Here is a 20499-nt window from a genome sequence, read left to right as displayed (position 1 = left end):
CTAACCACTGAGCCACCGTGGCGGGGCTAAGATAGGAGGTTAAAACAATTTTGCATCCTCACTTGAACGATTTTTTTGTGAAATGTAACCAAACTGATACCTTGACACTGGTTAATTATGTACATTTCTTAGGGCAAAGGCCGGAGACCCACTTCTCATGGAAGAACCTGCAATTAAGGCCATTGCTGAGGCTCACGGAAAGACTGCAGCTCAGGTATATGAGTTTATTCATTACACTTGCCTGTGCCCACCACAGTTAAAATTAAGATCCCGGATACTTTATACAAGGCTGTACAAATATGTATACATTCACAAAGTGAACAAGGAAGAGGACAGACTCAGGGTGTTTTGCCAACGTTTCATCAAGAGGGTTTGTCTTCGTCTGGGCAAAGCATCCATCATTGGCGGTGTTTAAATAGGGGCTTAACTCCGAGGAGGAAGGCCCGGTGAAGGGCAGGAGGGCGTGAAGTGGGAAGGGTGTTAGGATGGGGAGCGTGAATCTTGTCCAGGCATGATGGCTGCTAAGGAAGATTAACCGGTTGACCTGCAAAACTGTGAAAAGAAAAAGACCAGCTTAGCAGAAAGGAATCCGAGGGTGTGGAGCGTGGAGAGATAGCAGCCGTGGTCTTGAAAGGCTGTGTGTCCAGCTGCAACAGGCGGCTTGGTATGACTGGCTGCATTGGCCTGAATAATAGTGTGGGATAAATGTGCTTTCTGTGGCTAACAGTCAAGCCTCCAGCCTACCCTGTGATTGCAAGTACATCAGAGTACAAGGCAACTACAGTGGCGATGCTCTTGGGAACAAATGGGTGCGAAATTTGTGCTGACAAAGGTGACACTTATTGCTATCTAAAACAATGATGCTCACCTGCATTTAACTGATGGGGAGGTCTCAGAAAAACTATGCTAGAGAATCAAGGACATTTGTGATGCTGGCTGCATGGCATAAGTGCTTGGCCAGTTTAGGCTTCTGGGCATTTTTGCCTGAACAATGAATATTGTCTAGTAAATGCAGTTTCTTTCTTGTGACATTTTACTCCATCATGGTTACTTTGACAACAAACTGTGGCTATTTCTTGAGACATTTCCAATGTCTTTCAGTTCACAGATGTGCCACTCAAACTCACCGATGTTCTTCTGAGCTTTGCTGCTGACCTTGTTAGAAATGTGATAGCAAGACATATAATGCATCCATGAGAGCTCGAGGTGAAGGGTGGAGTGATATTTTTGCGGTTCTTCTCCCAAGTCGTAGCAGAGACCTTGTACCCATTGTACACCCATCCTAGACGGAACTTTGCGCCAGAAACAAAAAGATGATCATGGAGACGAAGGTTTTTTTCAGTAAATAAAATAGCCAAGTTTATGTACGCTTATTTACGGGGTAAATATAGCAACATAAAAAGAGAAACAAAACTTTGGGACTGTCTAACATGGGAGAACCTTCCCTATTGGCAGAGCCGAAGGCGCAGAGCGCATAACCTCAGACCAAAGCCACTGACCAGGCTCTAGTGCTCGGTTTTTAGAGCCTCAGAGCCCAACCCACATTCAGACTGTACCCAATCAAAGTCACCCGAAATCATGATTGGCCGAGTGGCACGAGTTACGCCCTTTGCGCTTTTACACTGTGCTACATTCTCTCTCTTCTTGGTGGAAGAGAAAAACAAACAAAAAAGGGAACTCTCTTTTCTTTCATGGCCTGCTGGTTCCTTCATGCCATGTAAGCACTACAAGTGTAGATCATTTAGGCCTGGTGACAGCCCGACTGTTCCCAAGTGTACTACACGCCAGTTAGGCATCAACGGGGTCCACAACCATCATGTTTGCCGCCCGTGTGGTTGTGCATTGTCCTCGCAGCACTGACGCAGACATGGCAAGCTAACCCCGTCGTGCACTGTGTTCTTTGCCTGCCTCAAGGAGGTCACTGTTGCTCGTTAAGGGAACTGGACTCAGATATCCTTGATTCCCACATCCTTTCTCCCAAAACATGGAAACCCCCATATCCGTGAGTGAAACTCCCATTGGTAAGGGGTCCTTTGAAGTCAGTGGCTTCACGTGAAAGCTTTCACGGGTAAGCAAGCGTAAGCTTTTTTGCTGCACATATGTGTGCTTTTCCCTGCTGGAGGTAATTAGTGCAGTGGGTGCCAATAATTCGTGCAGGTGGCGCACTTTAGTCCAGTGCTAATGTTTCAAAAGGAGTCTTTATTTTTGGCAGGCCTTGGTAAAGTCAGGTCCCCTTGCTTTACAGGATAGTAAAGGGGAGTACTAAGTTGAGCTATATTGAGAAATCAGTGTCCCAAGATTATAAACGACATTTTTACCAAGTAGACAGCTTGGATTAGCCAGAAAAGTACATAAAAGCAAAAGACTCCAGTAACACTTTTCCAGAATTTCAGTAACTGCACCTGATGAAATGTATTCTTCACCGGCCATGATTGGCTTGTTGCTTTCACACGCAACATTGTTTTGACAAGAAATCCACCTGTTTGCCTGTTTACAGCAGGGTGGCTTAATAAACCGATGACTTCTGTGTGCTAGGGGATAACTGAGATTTTATTTCTGCCTCGGTTACACAGGTATGATCAGAAGGAATACTGATATGGGTCTGCTGCGCAGCAGCTCAACAGGCGACGCCTGCAACGTGAGACGTCGTCTTCTCCGTGTTTACATGAGAGTGAGGAGGATGGCGGCGGCCAACAGCTCGTTCATCTGGCGTGCTGCTCGCGGCTCCTACGTTTGTCGTAGGCCCGACTCGTCGCTGGTGTGACTGGCGCCATCTATGAGAGCCTCTTGTAACATCCTCCCTTTTTTAGTTCGCCGAGTTCACCGTCATCCAACAATAAAATCGTGCAGTCTCTTGGGGAGCATTCTTGCCCTTTGGGGTCGCACCGGCGTGTGAGTCACTGCAGGGCGCTGCTGGATTTCTTGCTCCTTAGTTTGAGCTTCAGCAACGCTTTCCTTGGGCTCTGGTTCCCTCTTTTCTGGTTCCTTTTGGTTGCTGTTTGCTCTCTTGGTGGCTTCTAATGAACACTCGGTTCCTTCTCAGAACACTGTCCCCCACGTTGACTTCGTATGATCTGTCATCAACTCTTTTTGTAACTGTTCCTTTCGTCCATGCTCTGCTTCTGATGGGGCGGACAGTTACCTCTTGTCCTTCTTGCAATGTTGGTAAGTCCTTCGCATGGCTGTCGTGATAAAATATTGTTTTTTGCCTTCTTTCACGTTTCTTATCTGTCAAATTTATTGTTTTTGGTTGCAGCAGCTCTGCTGTCATCGGCAAAGTCGTTCTTGTGCGGCGACCCATTAGCAGTTGCGCCGGGCTGGCGTTTAGTCCTTGTAGCAGTGTGTTTTGGAAGTTGAGGAATGCCAGTTGTGGTTCCGAATTGCTTTCTTCCGCTTTCTTCAATAGGAGTTTTGCTGTTTTCACCGCTGATTCGGCCATTCCGTTTGAACGCGGATATCCCGGGCTTGAGGTTTTGTGGTCGAAATTCCAGCTCTTTGCAAACTTCTTGAATCCTTGCTCGCAAACTGTGATCCATTGTCGCTCACTAGCACTCTTGGTATTCCGTATCTGGCGAAGTGGGCTTTCAGCCTGAGTATCACATGGTTTGACGTGGTTGCCTTTAGTTGGTCCACTTCCCAATAGTTGCTGAAGTAGTAAACTGTCACCAGAAAGTTCTTTCCTTTGTGCTCGAAGATGTCGCATCCGACTCTTTCCCACGGGTACCTCGGTTCCGGGTGAGGCATGAGAGTTTTTCTCTGCTGGGAACGCGAATGCTTTTGTCACACTTCACATCTTGCAATGTAGTCTTTCAGTTCTGCATTCATCCTTGGCCAGAAAACGCACTCGCGGGCGTGGCGAAGAGAGCTCTCAATTCCCATGTGTGCTGCATGAAGGTTCTCTTTGTTTCCCGACGTAGAGACATTGAGACGAGCAGTCATAATCCCTTATAGATGAGGTCATCTTCAACTGTGAGTTGATCTCTGAATGGGTAGTAGACCTGCATGTCTCGCGGCGCTTGGTGCTTTGCTTGCGGCCATCCTGACACGATGATTGCTTTTAGCCTTTGCAGGGAGTCATCTCTCTTCGTAGCATCGCGAATTTTCTCCAAAGTTTCCTTGCACACTGGAAGGTACTTCACTACGTTGATGCTTTCGAGTTCACCCTCACTGTCTTGACTGGGAAGGAATGCCCTTGACATTGTGTCGGCTACCAGTAGTTCTTTCCCTGGTCAGTGTTCAATGGTGATGATGTACGTTTGCGTTTGGAATATCATCCCTTGCAGCCGTCTTGGGACTTGATCTAGTCTCTTCTTCATGATAGACTAAAGAGGTTTGCAGTCACTGATGATCATTGTAGCTGTTCCAAACGTGTACTGATGAAATTTGTGCAGTGAAAAGACGATCGCTAGCATTTCCTTTTCTATTTGTGCGTAGCGCATTTCTGTCGGCGTTAGTGCTCTGCTGGCGAGTGACGCAGGTTTTCCGTTTTGAAAGAGAGCCGCTCCCAGTCCGAGATCGCTGGCGTCGCACTGTATCTAGGCTGGCTTTCGCGTATCGAAGTATGCGAGAATAGGAGCTCTTGTCACTGCCTCTTTAGCACTTCGGAATGCTTGTTCTTGCTCTTCTCCCCAATGCCATGGTGCGTCTTTGACTGTGAGCTTTCTCAGTGGTCCCAGCACTCGTGAGATTCTTGGCAGGAATCTGGAGAGATAGTTAGAATCATTCCGCAAAATCTCTGCACACCTTGCACATGGTTGAGGCATTTCTTGAATTGCCTTTGTCTTATCAGGATCCACTTTCAGTCCCTCCTTGGTCAGTAATGTTCCAGGAAAATGGTTATGGCTGTGCATAGTCACGTCTTCTCCTTATTGAGACGCATTCCTGTCTGCCGGCATTGCTGAAGAAGGTTTTCGAGCTTTCTGTCGTGATCTTTATGCACGTCCTTTTCAGTTTCACCTACTCCGTAGACAAGGATACCGTCTGCTATGCACAGAACTCCGTTGAGGCCTTCAAGTGCCGTTTGCAGTCTTTTCTGGAAGATTTCACTGCTTACCGCTAGTCCGAACGGTAGGCGGAGCCATTAGTATCGACCACTGGGCATTTGGAACGTGGTCTTGAGGCTTGAATCTTCATCGAGGCAGCATTGCCAGTATCCCTCTCAAAGGTCTAATTTTGAAAAGATCTTGGCTTTTGCAAGCTCCGGTAGGACATTGTGGAGAGTAGGCAGCGTGTGGCGCTCTTTCCAGTGCTTCATTCAGCGTTTGTGGGTCGATGCAGATTCTCATGTCGCCATTTTTCTTCGTTTCCACGACCATTCGGCTCACCCACTGTGTTGGCTCGGTGATGCTTTTTATGACTCCTCTTTTTTCCTTCATCGCCAGGGTTTTTTCCGATTGTGGTTTTATGCTGACAGGCACTCTGCAGCTTGTTATGGCTCTCGGGATTGCTTCTTGTTTAGTTACAAGGTGTACTTGTCCCGGTAGCATTCCTAATGCTTTTCCAAAGACGTCTGGGTATTCTTCCACTAAGCGCCTTGTGAGGTCTTCTTCTGGAGCGTCATCTGTTGCTACTAAGTTGTAGTCAGTTGTTATGAGACCCATTTTTTCTGCTGTTGTTCTTCCGATTAGAGGTGTGAGCTCATCTCTAACTACGAATTCCAGGACATGCTTTTTTCCATCTGCGGCTTTTACCTCAAGTTGGGCTTTGCATTTCGAGCAAACTTTGCTTCCATTCCATGCTTGCAGTGTCGTTGAGCTCGCTCTCAGCTGCTGTGGACGGACGTGTTTGGCTGTTGTCATGTCAACTGCCGCTCCACTGTGTACTTGAAATTTTACTTCATTTCCGTTCACTTCTAGGAGTGTGTAGACTGAGCTGGGCTTTTCATTGTTGACTGCCAATATGTCCTCTTCGTCGCTATCGACCTCCAGACGAGCCACTACCTTGGTGCTGTTGCATACTGCTGTGAAGTGGTTCTTCTTTTTGCACTTCATGCACAATTGCTTCCAAGCTGGGCAGGCTGTTCTTTTACGTTCGTGGCTTCCTCCGCAGTACTTGCATTTCGTTGCAATCGCCATCGAAGGAGGTTCTCTCTTTTCTTTAGAGCTTTAACTGTTGAAGGTGCGACGATTATGCTTCCTTACAGCATTGATTTCGCTCTCGCTTGCAGCTGATCCCTCTTTATACGCTTTCATCTGAAGTTTTGTAGCCTCGTGAGCAAGACACACTTTGACGACTTTCTCAAGGGTTGGATCATTGAGCTTTAGGATGTCCGCTCGCGCTCTCTCGTCCTGAATTTCACAGACGATCTGGTTGCGCATCACTTTATCTCGTTCGTTTCCGAACCCGCAGACGGGCGCTTTCAATTTCAAGTCCATGAGAAAATTATCGAACTGCTCTTCCAGATGCTGCATTCTCGATCGGGAGACGTATCGTGAGTACAGTTCGTTCTGCTTCGGGAGGAAGTGCACGTCGAGAAGGCTGATCACATGCGTGTAGTCAAATTCTAGGTGTGGTCTTGCTTCGGTCGTCTCCCCGAAGTCCAAAGTGTTGTAAATGTCGAGAAGTGTGGAGCCTCCGACGGTCAAAAGAAGTGCTACTTGCCGGTCGGTGGCTGCTCTCGCTGTGTTCGTTGCTTTGAGGTACAGCGTGAAGCTCTGCTTGAAGGCTCGCCACTGTTCCACTGCGTTGCCAGTGGAGTTGAATTTCGCAGGTGGTGGTATCTTCTCCATGGTTGATGCGCTGACAGTGCTTTTACACTTCTAACACCATGTTTCATGCCTGTTTACAGCAGGATGGCTTAATAAACTGAGGACTTTTTGGTGCTAGGGGATAACTGAGATTTTATTTCTGTCCCGCGGCTACACAGGTATGATCAGAAGGAATACAGGTATGGGTCTGCTGCGCAGCAGCTCGAGAGGCAACGCTTGCAACGTGAGACGTCGTCTGCTCCGTGATTACATGAGAGTGAGGAGGAAGGCGGCGGCCGACAGCTCGTTCGTCTGGCGCGCTGCTCGCGGCTCCTACAATTGCCGTAGACCCGACTCGTCACTGGTGTGTTTGGTGCCATCTATTAGAACCTCTTGTAACACCGCCAAATTTGCAAAACAGCTTGACAAGTTCTGTCGAAACATACTAGTCAAGACACCAGAATGCAAAGCATCGCTCGCTTCATGTGCTGGCTAGTGGGCCTGCATGAAGCCGGCATGCGTGGCAACTTCAGAAACACTAGCCAGGCTCAAGCTCTGATTTATTTGCTCTCTTTCCAAATGGCAAAGCTGCCATTAGCATGAAAGATGGTAAGCTGGACTTCAAATTGCAAACAGCATGGTGGCATCATCTGTTGATAAATATTGTCACAAAATTCTAATTCATGGAGAAAAGCTTTACTTTTGTTCATTTTCTGTAATTTGGAGAGATTCATCTTTTTTTTTCTGATTTAGCCTAAAGCTGCAAGTCATAAAAATGATGTAACATGGCTGAGAAAAGTGGGGACGCAATCTTCTCAGCCATGCAGTCGCCGTTTCATTCAGGGAAAATGCTGTGTTTTCCTCAATGGTAATCCATCAGTCTTGTGTAGCTTCTTGCTGCCGTCAGCTTTTTTTTTTTTAAAAGGCCACTGACCAGGGGTCTGAGCATTTTGTACAAACAAGCCCAGTGCTGAGATGAGGCATTGAATATAATCTCTGCAAAATACTAGAGCCATGTGTGCCCTGAAAAGCAGTAAAAACTCAAATCGAAGCCCGTTCGCTCTTTCCTTTGAGAAGCCAACTTCCTCATCCTCTATGCTGGTTCAAGTTGACGTCATCTTAAAATTTTCGCGAGAGCCATTCCACTTTTGCGTCGTTCTGACTGACGGGCGAAGGGTGGGCGTAGCCGGTTCGTGGCGTCGTCTGCTCGTTGCGCGCACGCTTTCCGTAGCCCCCCCTCCAAAAAAAAACAAGCTTTTTAGTTACTCCTGCTGCTCTGTACGTGTGCCGTGTCATGCGTCGTAGAGCTTTTCCCTTGCTCGCACACTCGACTGCCCCACACACAGACTGCTCGTCCATCTTGTTGCCACTGTCCTGGTTTTTCTCGGCTTCGTTGAAAGGCAGGAACTTAGGAGCAGACTAAGGACACAAACACATAGAATGCATAAACACACACGAAGAAGCGCAAACCCAAATATGCATTTCCAAGAAATGCCGGATGGTTCCTGGGTTCGCGCTTAGCTGTGCATTTCGAACAAAAGCAATTCCCGCTCCTGCGGCCGTAAAACGGTGAGGAAGCCTCAGAAAAACAAAAATACATGGATGAAAAGGGGGATCCCTAAAAGATGCACTCGCTAACGTGTTGAGGTGGTCAAGCCAATCGCTTCTCTCGATCGTTCAGTGTGCGGGGAAAATGCAACGACGCTGTTTCGTCGTTGGATGTGCACACAGCGACTGGAGTCGAACCACGATCTGGCACAGACTGCCAGAAGATTCTGCCTTGAGTCGTGTCTGGCTGCAACACATCAGCCTTCCAGACTACAGTCAAGAACGTGGTGGCTTGCTGAAGGCACTTCACTCCGGATGACTACGTCCACGATCCAAGGCTACTTCAGGCAATGAACAGCCTCCTTCAGCCGCGGCTAAGGGAGGCTGGAGCGCGGAAGGACAAAGAAAAAAAAGCGCGACCAGACACCAGGAGAAGACCCAAGGAGCAAACTAGGGTGTTGGGAGACCCTCGTCGTCGTCGCCCCCCCTCCTCCCCCATGAAATATCCTGGGTAGCAAAAAGCAAGAGAACAATTCGTTTCAAGGCAGGCCCGTGATGTAAACATGAGACGTACTCCACCAGACACCACGCCTCCGGCTAACATCGAAGGAGGAAAGGCGAATTTTCCTTGCGGAATCTACTCGACGAGGCGCGAGAGAGAAAAATCTTGAGAGGGAACGGAAGGAAGGGAGCATGGCGAAGTAGCTTGATTGCGATGGCTGTAACTATGCTATTAATGAGTCTCTTCAAAAAAATATTTGCAGCCGCACCTTCCGGGGACGATGCCTTGCTACCAGAGAGGTAGAAAATATTTTTGACCAGAGGGCGGTCAGTGGCCCTTTAAGTGTCCCTAGAAACATTTCCATCAGACTGAGACTCCATCACTTTCTTTACTTCTGGTTCTTGGCAGTCTCCATCTAGAAAGCCTTTCTTCAGAGTACTGTATATAATGCATTTAACGTGACTTATATTGAGCAGTCTCAGCTGTATTGCTGAATGCTTCAGAAGAGGCAGGAAGGGTTTTACTCTGAAATCTGTAGGACCATAAATAAGCTGTTTATATGGAAGCTGGCAACATTTGCTTTTTTTGTACATATTCCAGGTTCTGATTCGCTACCAGATTGAAAGAGGAGTGATTGTCATCCCTAAAAGTGTGACAAAAGAAAGGATCATTTCCAACCTTGATGTATGTATGCTTTGCGCTAACATTTAATTGCTGTCCATGTGACCGTGCTTTCCCTCCTGCTGCACAGAATTGTAGCTGAAATACTCATTTTAACTACACAGGTGTAACGTATCATAAAGTTGAATAGAGTCTACTGAAGGGCCACTCATTAGGGGTGGAGCATAAAATCAGCACAGAACAGAAGGAAGGGCACAGCGGTCATGTGCTACCTAGCCAGCTTGGTAGCACTTGTTCTGTGTGCTCCTTCACGTGTCCTACATCCAGCAGACTACTACTGCAGCAAGCTATTCTGGAGGGTTACGGCAGGTCATGCAACGTCTGTGCTTCATTCTCTTAGAATTGTTGAATGGTTCCCATGACTTGTGACATCTGCAAATATATCCCTGACGGCCCATTTATGCACTTGTTTAACAACTATTTCTGTGGACTGAAAAGAAAGTGTGTAGTAGTGACCAACCTTTCTGTGCGACATGTAGCTCAGCTGCGGTTATCAAACTATCGCCTTGTCCTGCCGTAGTGATTTTTAAAGAAGTTCACATCTTCGGCGGCTGTGCCTCTTTGATGGCAGATTGTTTCTGGAGCTGTTCTGAAACAACTGCACATTACTTTTTGTGTTTATTTGTTTAATTTGGTCGCTTAACATAATACATATAATGGAGGTAGAGGCTTATATCATGCATGATTTGATCGGTGAAGGCCTCGAGAAGTTATCAAGGTTGCCTGCCGTGGTGTCTCAGCAAGTCCAGCATTTTTCTGCTTAGAATAAATTTATTCACATTTTTTATTCCTTGTGGCAGCAGCTGCATTTCAGTGGCGGTGAAATGCAAAAGCAATCATTCACCTTGAGGTTTCATTGTGTGTTAAAGAAAGTGGATGTCGGTAAACCAAGGGAACAGGCTAGTTTTTGAAAAGGTACTCCAGCCATTGATCACATTAAAGTTATGAATCATTGTATGGAGCAATTTGTGCTGTGCCTACTATGGTGGCTCAGTTGCTATTACGTTTGTCTGCTATGCACAAGTTCACAGTGTCAGTCCTGGCCATGGAGGCTGCATTTCGGTGGAGGTAAAACGTAAAAAACTGTTGCATACAGAAATTTTATGCATGTTAAAAAATCCCAGGTAGTTGAAATTAACCCAGAGCCTTCTACTAAGGGCTGCCCCATTGACCACGGTGTTACTTTGTCATGTAAAAATCCATTACTCTAAATCTGTGGAATGTAATGAGCCCATATACATAGCCTCCACAGATTACGAAAAAGCATTTGAGTGAGCAGACACATCGGCAGACATGTAGACAGGGGGTAACCAAAGCACCTGGGAAGCATATGTAAATATCAGAGCTTGAATATATCTCCAAGGGCTGCTCATCAACTGTAATTCTTAGTGAGGAAAGTGGGGAAGTACCAAATGGGACAAGGACACAATCTCTTCATTGTTGGATGTGGCATGCATACAAAAATATTTAGGGCTTTAGACTGGAAAGAATTAGGCATTAGAGATAACAGTGAATGTCCTGATGACCTGTGATTTGCCGATTCCATTGGCCTGTTAATTAACTGAGGATGTGAATTACATCACATTACTGAGGACCTCAATAGCCTGCCTTTTCCGAGGGTCCCCTGCCTGTGTAGATATTCTTCTGTATATGGCAGCCTGAATAAACAACATTCAAAGGACAAAGGGCTTGGAAGTCTGTATGAAGAATGCTAAGGTATTTTTCTAGTCTGACAAAAGACTAACATTTTGTGATAGGTAGTGTGAGGTACTAGAAGTATTGAATGAGTACACATACCTAACTGGGCCTGGTAGAATCACAGTAGATTTTGTCTGTGAGCAGAACATTAGAGGGAAAAATTGGGACAAGACTGTAGGGCTAGCAGGAAAGCTTAAAATCGGAGTAAGTACAGTATAAGAGAAATTGGTAAGTGTAACATTAAGAGATGGAATGAGAGCAGCATGGATTAGAGAGCTAACAGATGTTGACGTTCTAGCTGAAACTACATTGAAGTGTCCCTGAGCAGGACACTTGGCGCATGGGGAGATAACTAGTACAGTAGAACCCCTCTATAGCAAAGTGACTCAGACCAGCAAAAATCTTTACTATATATATCAGGGTCTTTACTATATCAGTTGTTGGTGATGGCATGGCTCTGAGGATGCTCTCTGGCAACTCATTGGCTACTTACTAAACACAGTTTTGGTTTATAAAAAAAAAACTCGCAAGTTCCTTGCATCCTGCTCTTACTGTCCCTTTATGTGATAATTATTTATTTTTAGTTCTCACATTTCACGTAATCACGTGTTCGATTTTGTTTGTCTTGAGGAAGTACCACATTTACAATGCGACTACGAATATAACGCGAGTTTGATTTCATGTGAAAACAAAATTTTTAGCGTGAACACGGTGTCATTTTCCGCAGCCTCAGAGTCATTCAAGAGGCAGTAGTTGTAAAACGCGTGCGACACAGTCGAGGCGAGGCAGTACCGCTCACGCAGTGCTATGCCCTGTGCTTCGCGCTGCCGTTCTGCGAATGTTCGCCCCTTTTCTTCCCGTCACTGCATTTTTACTGGCTTTCCTTTTTCAGCGACCCGCGCCTCCTCCTTTCAGCGTTCATAGCCTGCTATTTTTTTTTTCATGCGCGCTTTGTCTCACGGCCCCAAGGGCGTTAAGTTGGCTTCTCCTCACAGCTTCTGTGCTTAGTGGTAAAGCTATCTCAACGAGCGCCGTTTTATCGTCTTCGCGTTGTCTTCATTCCGCGGGAGGTACGTCCCCACGGCCAGACCCTCTTTACTATAGCCGTTTTATTTGAAAAAATCTTTACTATAATTGAAAAAAAAATGTACAGTCGTCTATGGGAGGTGAAATGGGACTGCTGTTTCACTTTACTATATCCGAGTTATTACTACTATATCCTGCTATAGCGGGGTTCTACTGTAGTATGTTAAAGTGGAAAAGAGGACACCGGGCAAAAGGAATGTATGCAAAGATGGCAAAGAATCCAGGGGAGTTATAAAGCATAACTCTTGCATAAATTGGCTGTGTGCAGCATGCATGGGGCAGCATTATTTGAATATCGCCTGGATAGGCAAGCCCTAAGTGATCGTAATCAATTAGAAGCCCTTCACCACAGTGTGCTTCATAGCTAGGGGTTGGAGTTTTCAGTTTAAGCATAAAAAAAAACTCATAAAAGTATGCTGAATTCAATTTTAAAATGCGGTTCTAGCCATAAAACGTCATATCCTTGGTATGTATGCCACAGCTAGCCAACCATTGAACAGGAGTTTCACTCAGTCAAAGGAAAAAATGCAAAGTATGGAAGCCAGGAACGTAGAGCATGTACCGTTGGGTTAGTAGCACTGTTTTGCAAGTTTAGATTTTTCTCCGTTACCTTACACGCCTCTGCAGACCGCCTTATCGCCAAACGTCATCCGGTAGCATAGCGCTGTTCACTGTTGTCACCCACTTTGGGCGGTTGCTTGGTTAAGCAGGTTTATCCATGCATGTTAGGAGACAAAGTCAAAACATGGTCGAAACCATGCATGAGCTTCATGGAAAGTGTCATGTTTTCGCTACCGCAACGGTTAAGTGGCAGTTCCAGTGCTGTCATCGACACGCAGAGCGTGTCGATGCCTTTTAGAAGTCAGCTTGCACTGACGGCTCCATCACTTTTTTTGATGGCGATAGCACTTCATACTAGCAGAGCTCTAAGCACGACCATTGGTGCACTAATTACTGATAAATCAAATGCTCAGGCTGACAAAAACGCAAAGCCAAACTCTTAGTATCTTTTTATCACGCAGGACTACTGCATTATAGCACCCCGAAAAAAAAAACTGAAAACTGCTTCTGAAATGAACTCCAAAAAAAAGTCCGCCAGATATTCAAAAAATAAAATCCGGAAAGTCCAACCCCTACTCATAGCCCGTGGTTTGCTCAGGCAGGTAAAAACCTAAAAACTCATTAACCCAACCCTCTTATTTGATGTGGACTTTACTAGACTGGTGATGACATGACTGTTATTCTGGTACTTAGGTTTTGTTTTATCTGGAATAAAAAATCTGTGATTCATTAGCTAAGTGCTTAAATTATATCTTTGTCATTTTTTTTGTATTCTGCTTGTGTACCATTTACATTGAACATGGTTTCTGTCGACTCTGCTGATTTTTTTTTGTATTCTGCTTGTGTACCATTTACATTGAACATGATTTCTGTCGACTCTGCTGATTGTGCCATTCTCTTAAGGTCTTTGACTTCAAACTTACACCAAAGGAAATGGAGACCATCAATGGCTTTAACAGAAATCATAGGTTCCTTCATCTTTCTTGGCAAGTACATCTTTTCATTATGTCAAAAGAGATAAATTTGTATGCTGAAATGCTTGTTAGGGTAGAATTTTCTGTGAGCCTTATTGAACACCTGTTGCTTTCTGGGCAGGCAAAACTGAAAACTTATATTGCATGTGACTTTGGGAAATTTGCATTGTAATACATGAGTTTGTTTTTCTGACCTTTTGTCAAGCTTGTCCCTGCAATACTAATATGGAAAAATTGCGAAAGATATTTGGGAAAGAGTTGCTGTAGACCATTGCATCGGGTGAGGAAACTGTCGAAACGCCTCCTCTATGGTCCGTCGGAAACGGGTTCCAGTGCTGCTTCCACCGTGCTAGCGCGAGGCACTCACGACAGTCTAGTGAACAATATGGCAGTAGCCAGCTCTCGGGAGCATGCATTCAGAAAGTTGTTGTGTCTGTCAGCATTGATGTAGTTTAACTTTGAGAGTGTAAAGATATTCTTAAAAAAAAAAAAATAGGTGGCAGCCTTAGTGAATTTTTTCCTTCAGAAAGCTAGGTCTAACTTTTGCATGAATGCTTTCCTGGCTTTCAACAATGGCACCATAGCAAGAACCAAGGTTCTAGAAGACTTTGGGCTAGCCCAAGGCTGTAACACTCTCTGCGGGCTGAGAAATATGTGCCAGCATCAAGTTCACTGACTGCTGTGCTGACCAAGCAGCACAGCAAGTCACAAAACAAGCCAAGGTAGCTAAACGACTGGTAAAGAAACGCAAAGATGAGTTGACTGATAACTGTTGAGGTGATGCCTAAGGCATGAATGGGTCAGCAAATTTTGGTACAGAGAAAAAATTTGCTGTGAAGTTACTTTTTATTAAACTCGTCTTTTTTTTTGTTACAACGGTTGCATTATTTTTAAAATGAGGCAAGACAGAAGGCCGGTAATGTGCAACATCGACGGTGCTGTAAACGTTGGGGATGGAACTTTAATAGAACGAAAAAAGGGTTTTACACCTCACGTGTTCTATCGTGCTTTCCTCCGGACAAAGCGTTCATCTCGCGCTCGTGCACATTTTCGCCATATCTGGTTACCAGTGATGAGTTCCTTCAGTGTTTCGCTGCTGTTCTGATATGTGATGCTCTGTGCACTTTGGTGCTCAGAGCTTCCATTGATGACCTATACGACGCGGTATAGTGTGACATTGCATGAGGGGTGCCTTTCCACTTCCATTTTTGGTAAAAAAAAAAAAAATGTTGCATACTTTATACAGTAGCTTGCTACGCTGTGCAAGTTGGCCAGCCTTATCTAGGTTCGTTCATGCTTTAGCACCTACACTTTCTTTTTCTCTCTTTGGTACAGGATCAGCAGCCACAAGTACTACCCATTCCAAGGTTCAGCATGAGAAACTGTGCTTGTTCTCAAAGCTTTCACTTAACTTTGATACTGTGTTCATGTCCCAACTTTTTACTGTATTGAATAAACCAAGTTCTGAACTACTGTGAATCTCGTGCTGAATTATCATCTGGCACAGACTCTGCAGTATGATTCCTAAATTTAATCATGGTAGCATGGCAACACAGCCTTCGTAACTGCATCATTTTCTGTCCAGAGACAAATTTTGTTTTGTTGTAAGATGTACAGTGTGTTTCAGCTAATTTGTACTAAGCTTTAAAAAACAAAAGTGTGCTCTACAAAAATGTGACTAGTGCAAGGTGAGATTCATCTTGAGCATAGTTGGCACATTTTAAATACTCCTAATTAGTTCATTAAAACACAAATTAGCTAGCCTTTTTTTGACCGTTAGTGCACAGCAAGTTGAAAAATGCCAATATCAGTTGTTTAGTTCAAATTGACTTTAGCATGGTTACTTTCTTTGAGCTTAAAACAATGCTCACGATGCTTAAAAATTGCCACATGACAATTAATTCACTCCCGTGTCGCGTTGTTTGCACCCTCAAACATGACTTGGCTGAAGGAAATCTGCTACACAAAGCCACAATGAATGAACAGGCCACCGGTCACAGCGATGGATCTGGGATCTACGTTACTTATATGTTACAAATAAATTGTTTTTTGAGGAAAGGAAATGGCCTGTCTCAATTCTCAATACACACTTCAATGGCACCCTGAAGGATGGGATGAAGGAGGGAGTGAAAGGATAAAGAGGGGCCCCTAATGGAGGGCTCCAGAATAATTCCAACCACCTGGGGACTAACCTGCACTGACATCGCACAGCACACGGGTGGCCTTTTGCGTTTCGCCTCCATCAAAACGTGGCCACACCGCGGCGTGCTTTTAGCAAAAGAGAGGAGGGGTTCTTCCATGGTGAGGAAGCAGGAAAATGATAACGCCATCATTATTCAGTCTGAAAGTGACCTTTCCACGCTTGCATCTTGAATGCACAATCAAAATTGCATTGCTGTGAGCTAGTAAAACCTCATTGATACGTTCCCGGTTCGTACGCTCAAAATCGTGGACATTAAAAATGTCCCATAGAGTTACACTATATTCTCCCCGGTTAATACGTTCCAGGAAAACGTGATTTCCCGGCTACTACGTTTAAAATTTCAACAAATTATGGTCGTATAATATGTTTATTGACCAACTGCACATGTGCAAACATACAAGTGGCCTGAACGAGAGGGCATGCGGCATTAGATCATGTCTAATGGTTTCTTTCATGTAATTACCTTGCCTACAAAGCTTACTCAAATAGCATCAAGTGTTCTTGATCTATTTATAGTTGATATTGCCCGCCCTCTAAAATGTGTTGGGACTATTGTAACAGATATTAGTGATCACTGCACTTTTTTGTATCCCGCCAGGGTGGCTCAGTGGTTATGGCGCTCGGCTGCTGACCCGAAAGAGACGGGTTTGATCCCGGCTGCGGCGATCGAGTTTCGATGGAGGCAAAATTCTAGAGGCCCATGTACTGTGCGATGTCAGGGCACACTAAAGAACCCCAGGTTGTTGAAATTTCCGGAGCCCTTCACTACGGCGTCCCTCATAGCCGGATTCACTTTGGGACGTTAAACCCCCATAAGCCTTAAGCCAATTTATCACAGGTAACAAAATGTAATCGTAAAGTGTTCACCTTTCATTGTATCACTAAGAACCTTTTCAGCTTTAGAAAATCTCTGTTTGCAGTAGACTTGGAGCCAATTTTCAATCTCTGCTCTTCCATTTATGATAAGTACTCCGCTTGGAAAACAAGGACCACTTGTAGGAAAATTTGGAAGCCATGGGTCACACCCATACACATGAAGGTGATGAAACACAAGAGTAAGCTCTTCAAATGCTTTATGACTATGCGCAACCTTGATGACTTTGCTGTGTATAAAACATGTCCAAAGAGCTAAGAACTGCCAAGGCTGCTTATCGAGTGTGCTTGCTTCAAAACAATAATAAAAATAATTAATCCTAAGGTTTTCTGTAAATTTCTAAACGACGTTTTTCGTCAGAAAAAAATAAGGAGAGCTTAATATAAATGGCAAGCTTATATCAGGCACCTGTCTTTCTGAAGAATTCAACAGCTTCTTTACAAGCTTTAAACCTTGTGCAAGTCCTGCTGTAGCAACTAATTTCTTAACATATGGAACCTGAGAGTCAGTTGCATTTCATTCAACAGACCCTGATGAAATTTTTTTCTTTTCTACTTTATCTTCATGCAAAGCATAACGTGGATTAAGATTGGCTTCAAATTAAACTCATTAAATTAGTGGCAGATGTAATAGCCCCATGCTTAGCGCATGTATTTACAATTCACTCTCATTGGCCACTTTTCCATGGGGGATGAAGAATGCTAAAGGTTATGTTATCTTAGGATGGGGAAAAAACAACCTGTCCAACTGTCGTGCGATTTCCGTCCTTCCTATCTTTTCGAAAGCTTTGGAAAAAGTAAGGCGACTGGACTAAAATACTGACCTGAGGCGTTACTGATGTGACGTTCCCACCTGTCGGGGGTCAGTCACAGAATCTACGGGTCCTGCTGAAGCGAGGAGAAATGAGCCAACAAGGCGGTAACCCGGCAAAACAATATTTATTCTCTGCCTGAAGGCGAAACTGCTGGTCCGCTCACCGCTGGCTTTCAGGAGCCTCTGGTTGTAGATCCAGCAGATCGGGGCTCCACTCCAATCGTCTCGCGTCGGCGGGCCGCGGCTGCTTCGGCTCTCCCGGGGTCTGCCTCTCTTCCCGGCGTCTCTCGGCTGGCGGTGCTGTGACGGGTCGAGGCCACAGGACTCTTGGGCGTTTCGGCTGGCGGTCAGTTTGCTACGGACGCTGAGGTCCGGCTTCGCTGACTATAGACCAGCGCGATATCTTGCGTCCGTTCGCCTCGCCCGTCTCTGCTCGACTCCTTTCCTTTGTCTCCGCTGCCCCCGCCGCGTCTCTCCGGAGATTCCCTTTCTCTCTCTCTCTGGGTAATCTTCGCCCAACGGTTTTTCGTCGTCGCTGCTCACACAGCGGATCAAAGGCACCCGCCAAACTTCTAGGAATCCGCGGCTGTTACGACGGGAAGGCCGATGGCGCCGTTGGGGATGGGTCGAAGGGGATCGGGTGTCCCTCAGAGGGCGACGGTTCTCTGCAGTCAGTCCGTCTGGTGCCAGCCGCCGACCTCCTCCGCCACCTCGAGCCATTACGCAGCCCGGTGTGTCCACTGCTAGTAAGGTCGCTTGTCGGCCTGCAACACAAACGCACAAACGAGCCCGTCTTCGCGCGCCGGTTGGGGGGGGGGGGGGGGGGGGGGATCACGGCGCAAACCGCATGGAAGACTGCGGTTGCGTAGGGCACCGCGCGCAGCCTCTCCTCTTTAGCCGTCTGTCTATCTTTGCACATCTGTCTCCTGCATCGCCCGCCGCATTCCCCACCACCGTCTTCGCCGACATGTCTGGGTCGATAAATTTGAAGGCAGGGAAAATGTCTTGGGCACTGGTCGCCGGGTTAGTTCTTTTCAACAATGCCGGGGCCTCCCGTATGCGACCCTTCACACCGACGTCATCGTATAAACTATATAGAAACGCAGCGACGTACGTCTTGCCATAATGTCGTTATGTGTTTAAATGATAGCTACGACGTTGAATATTCTTTCACCGAATGTGAGCGAACTTCTCTAAACACATTATCAGCAAGCAATATACAGCCAGCGTCAGCTGTCAACTGACTGAGTTTAGATATGTGCTGTCCGAACGGGGGGGTGGGGGTCAACTTCGTATACCTCGATCCCAGCGGCCACGAATTACAGACGGTAGCGCCAATTCCTCCTTCAGTTACGTTCATAGCGTTTGGTGTGCGAGTTATCTCCATGACAACGGACGACCCCAACAGTACGCGGGCACGTGGGGTGTTCGCGTGGCATCTGCTTCACGTGCGGACTGGCCCGCAATCGGGCCCACTAGGGGAGGTGGGTGGGTACGTATCGTCTCCCGCCTGCTGCACGTGGTCTCTGCGCCGCGCTTACTTGGGTTTTCGTACTCCCTTTCTTTGCCATGATAATATTGGTTGCTCTGCTGGTCAACAATGATAACCGCAGCGCTGGACCAATGTATGGGGAACAGAGAACATTTTTCATGGCTTTATTGACACATATATCCTTCCCGTTACTTCAGTCGAAAAGAAACATTCCTCAAAATACACTACACGTATATGCGTTACAGCATTGCATACAATACAAATAATGTGTGTAGGCGCACCAGAGGTGTTAGGCTTATCTCAAGCGGCGCAAGCGACATTTTCAGTACATCATTTCGTGCACCATTCACGTAATACATGTGCGATCATTCCTGCATAATTTTCACGCAATAATTCAACCTGTGCACATGTAGTACGTGAGTGCATGCAATTTAATTCATGAATGATGTGCCTTACAATCATAGACAATTGAAAAAATTGTTGAGTATTTACGTATACGCGTGAAAGAAAAGCCCTATCACGCAACTGCCTTCACTCTCCATGCTGATATATGCGACACCAATGAAATTCAGTTAACATAGGCCTACAGCTGCATAACCGATTCCCACATGTGCGGACCAAACCCGATTGCTGCTTCGTCAACAGCAGTGACTAAATCATTATTCACGATCCACGGCGCCGAAATGGGCGGTGGCTCCCGAGAAAGCGGGCGCAGGTTGCGGTTCCCGCGTTGTATCCGTGCGGCCGATCTCGCTGCACTCTTCGCAGTTACAAAGGTCACGAGCACAAACCCAAACACCACCGTAGTTGTCGCAGCACCGACATCACTCACACATGAAGAAACACGACGCCAAAGTGTCTGTGACCGGCACCGCAAAGCAGGCGACAGCACGCGCGACAGGCGGAGTTCGCGAGTCACACGCATGGCGATTGCAACGGCCGCGCGGGTCAGAAATTCAAAAAGGATAGAGCGAGCGAGAGACCGTTTCTCCTTTCAGAACCCCCTTGAGGTTAGATCATGTTCTTTACTACAGACGCTAGCGCCAATTTCTCCTTCAGTTGCGTTCACAACGGACGGTGTACGGAGTTGGCTTCAGCGGAGGTTTTTCAGTTAGCCGGAACGGAAGTAGCTCGCGCTTTCCTCCCCTGGTCAGGCCGTAATGAAACGCAAACAGTGCCTGCGAAGAAAACGAAATATTTTACCTGCATACTTTCAGCTGCAGTGTATACAGCTAGCCTCATTCCTATTTCTGAGTAAATGGCCGGTTACCTCGCTGCAAGGTAGAAAATTGTTGCATATGTGTATTCGCGTTTCATTTCGGCTGGACTGTACGAGCGGTCCGAGGTGTTCGAGTATTAGTAGGAGGTGCGTCATGTGGGC

The 20499-nt window shown here is 46.1% G+C and overlaps 1 protein-coding gene across 2 annotated transcripts in view; it reads left to right on the top strand.

Moving 5' to 3' along the window:
- The window catches only part of LOC144115359 (aldo-keto reductase 1B-like), a 44534-nt gene extending 29319 nt beyond the window's left edge, over window positions 1-15215 (top strand). For both annotated transcript variants that reach the window (XM_077649716.1, XM_077649715.1), the window contains exons 8-11: window positions 133-214; window positions 9337-9420; window positions 13666-13748; window positions 15072-15215. In XM_077649716.1, the coding sequence (XP_077505842.1) occupies window positions 133-214; window positions 9337-9420; window positions 13666-13748; window positions 15072-15114 (292 nt within the window). In that variant the 3' untranslated portion in view covers window positions 15115-15215. The remainder of the gene's footprint in view (window positions 1-132; window positions 215-9336; window positions 9421-13665; window positions 13749-15071) is intronic.
- Window positions 15216-20499: the final 5284 nt, after the last annotated feature.

Source organism: Amblyomma americanum, chromosome 1 (assembly GCF_052857255.1).
Source record: "Amblyomma americanum isolate KBUSLIRL-KWMA chromosome 1, ASM5285725v1, whole genome shotgun sequence".
Taxonomy (NCBI): domain Eukaryota; kingdom Metazoa; phylum Arthropoda; class Arachnida; order Ixodida; family Ixodidae; genus Amblyomma; species Amblyomma americanum.
Note: the sequence above shows the minus strand (reverse complement) of the source record. Positions and strands in the feature narration are given on the sequence as shown.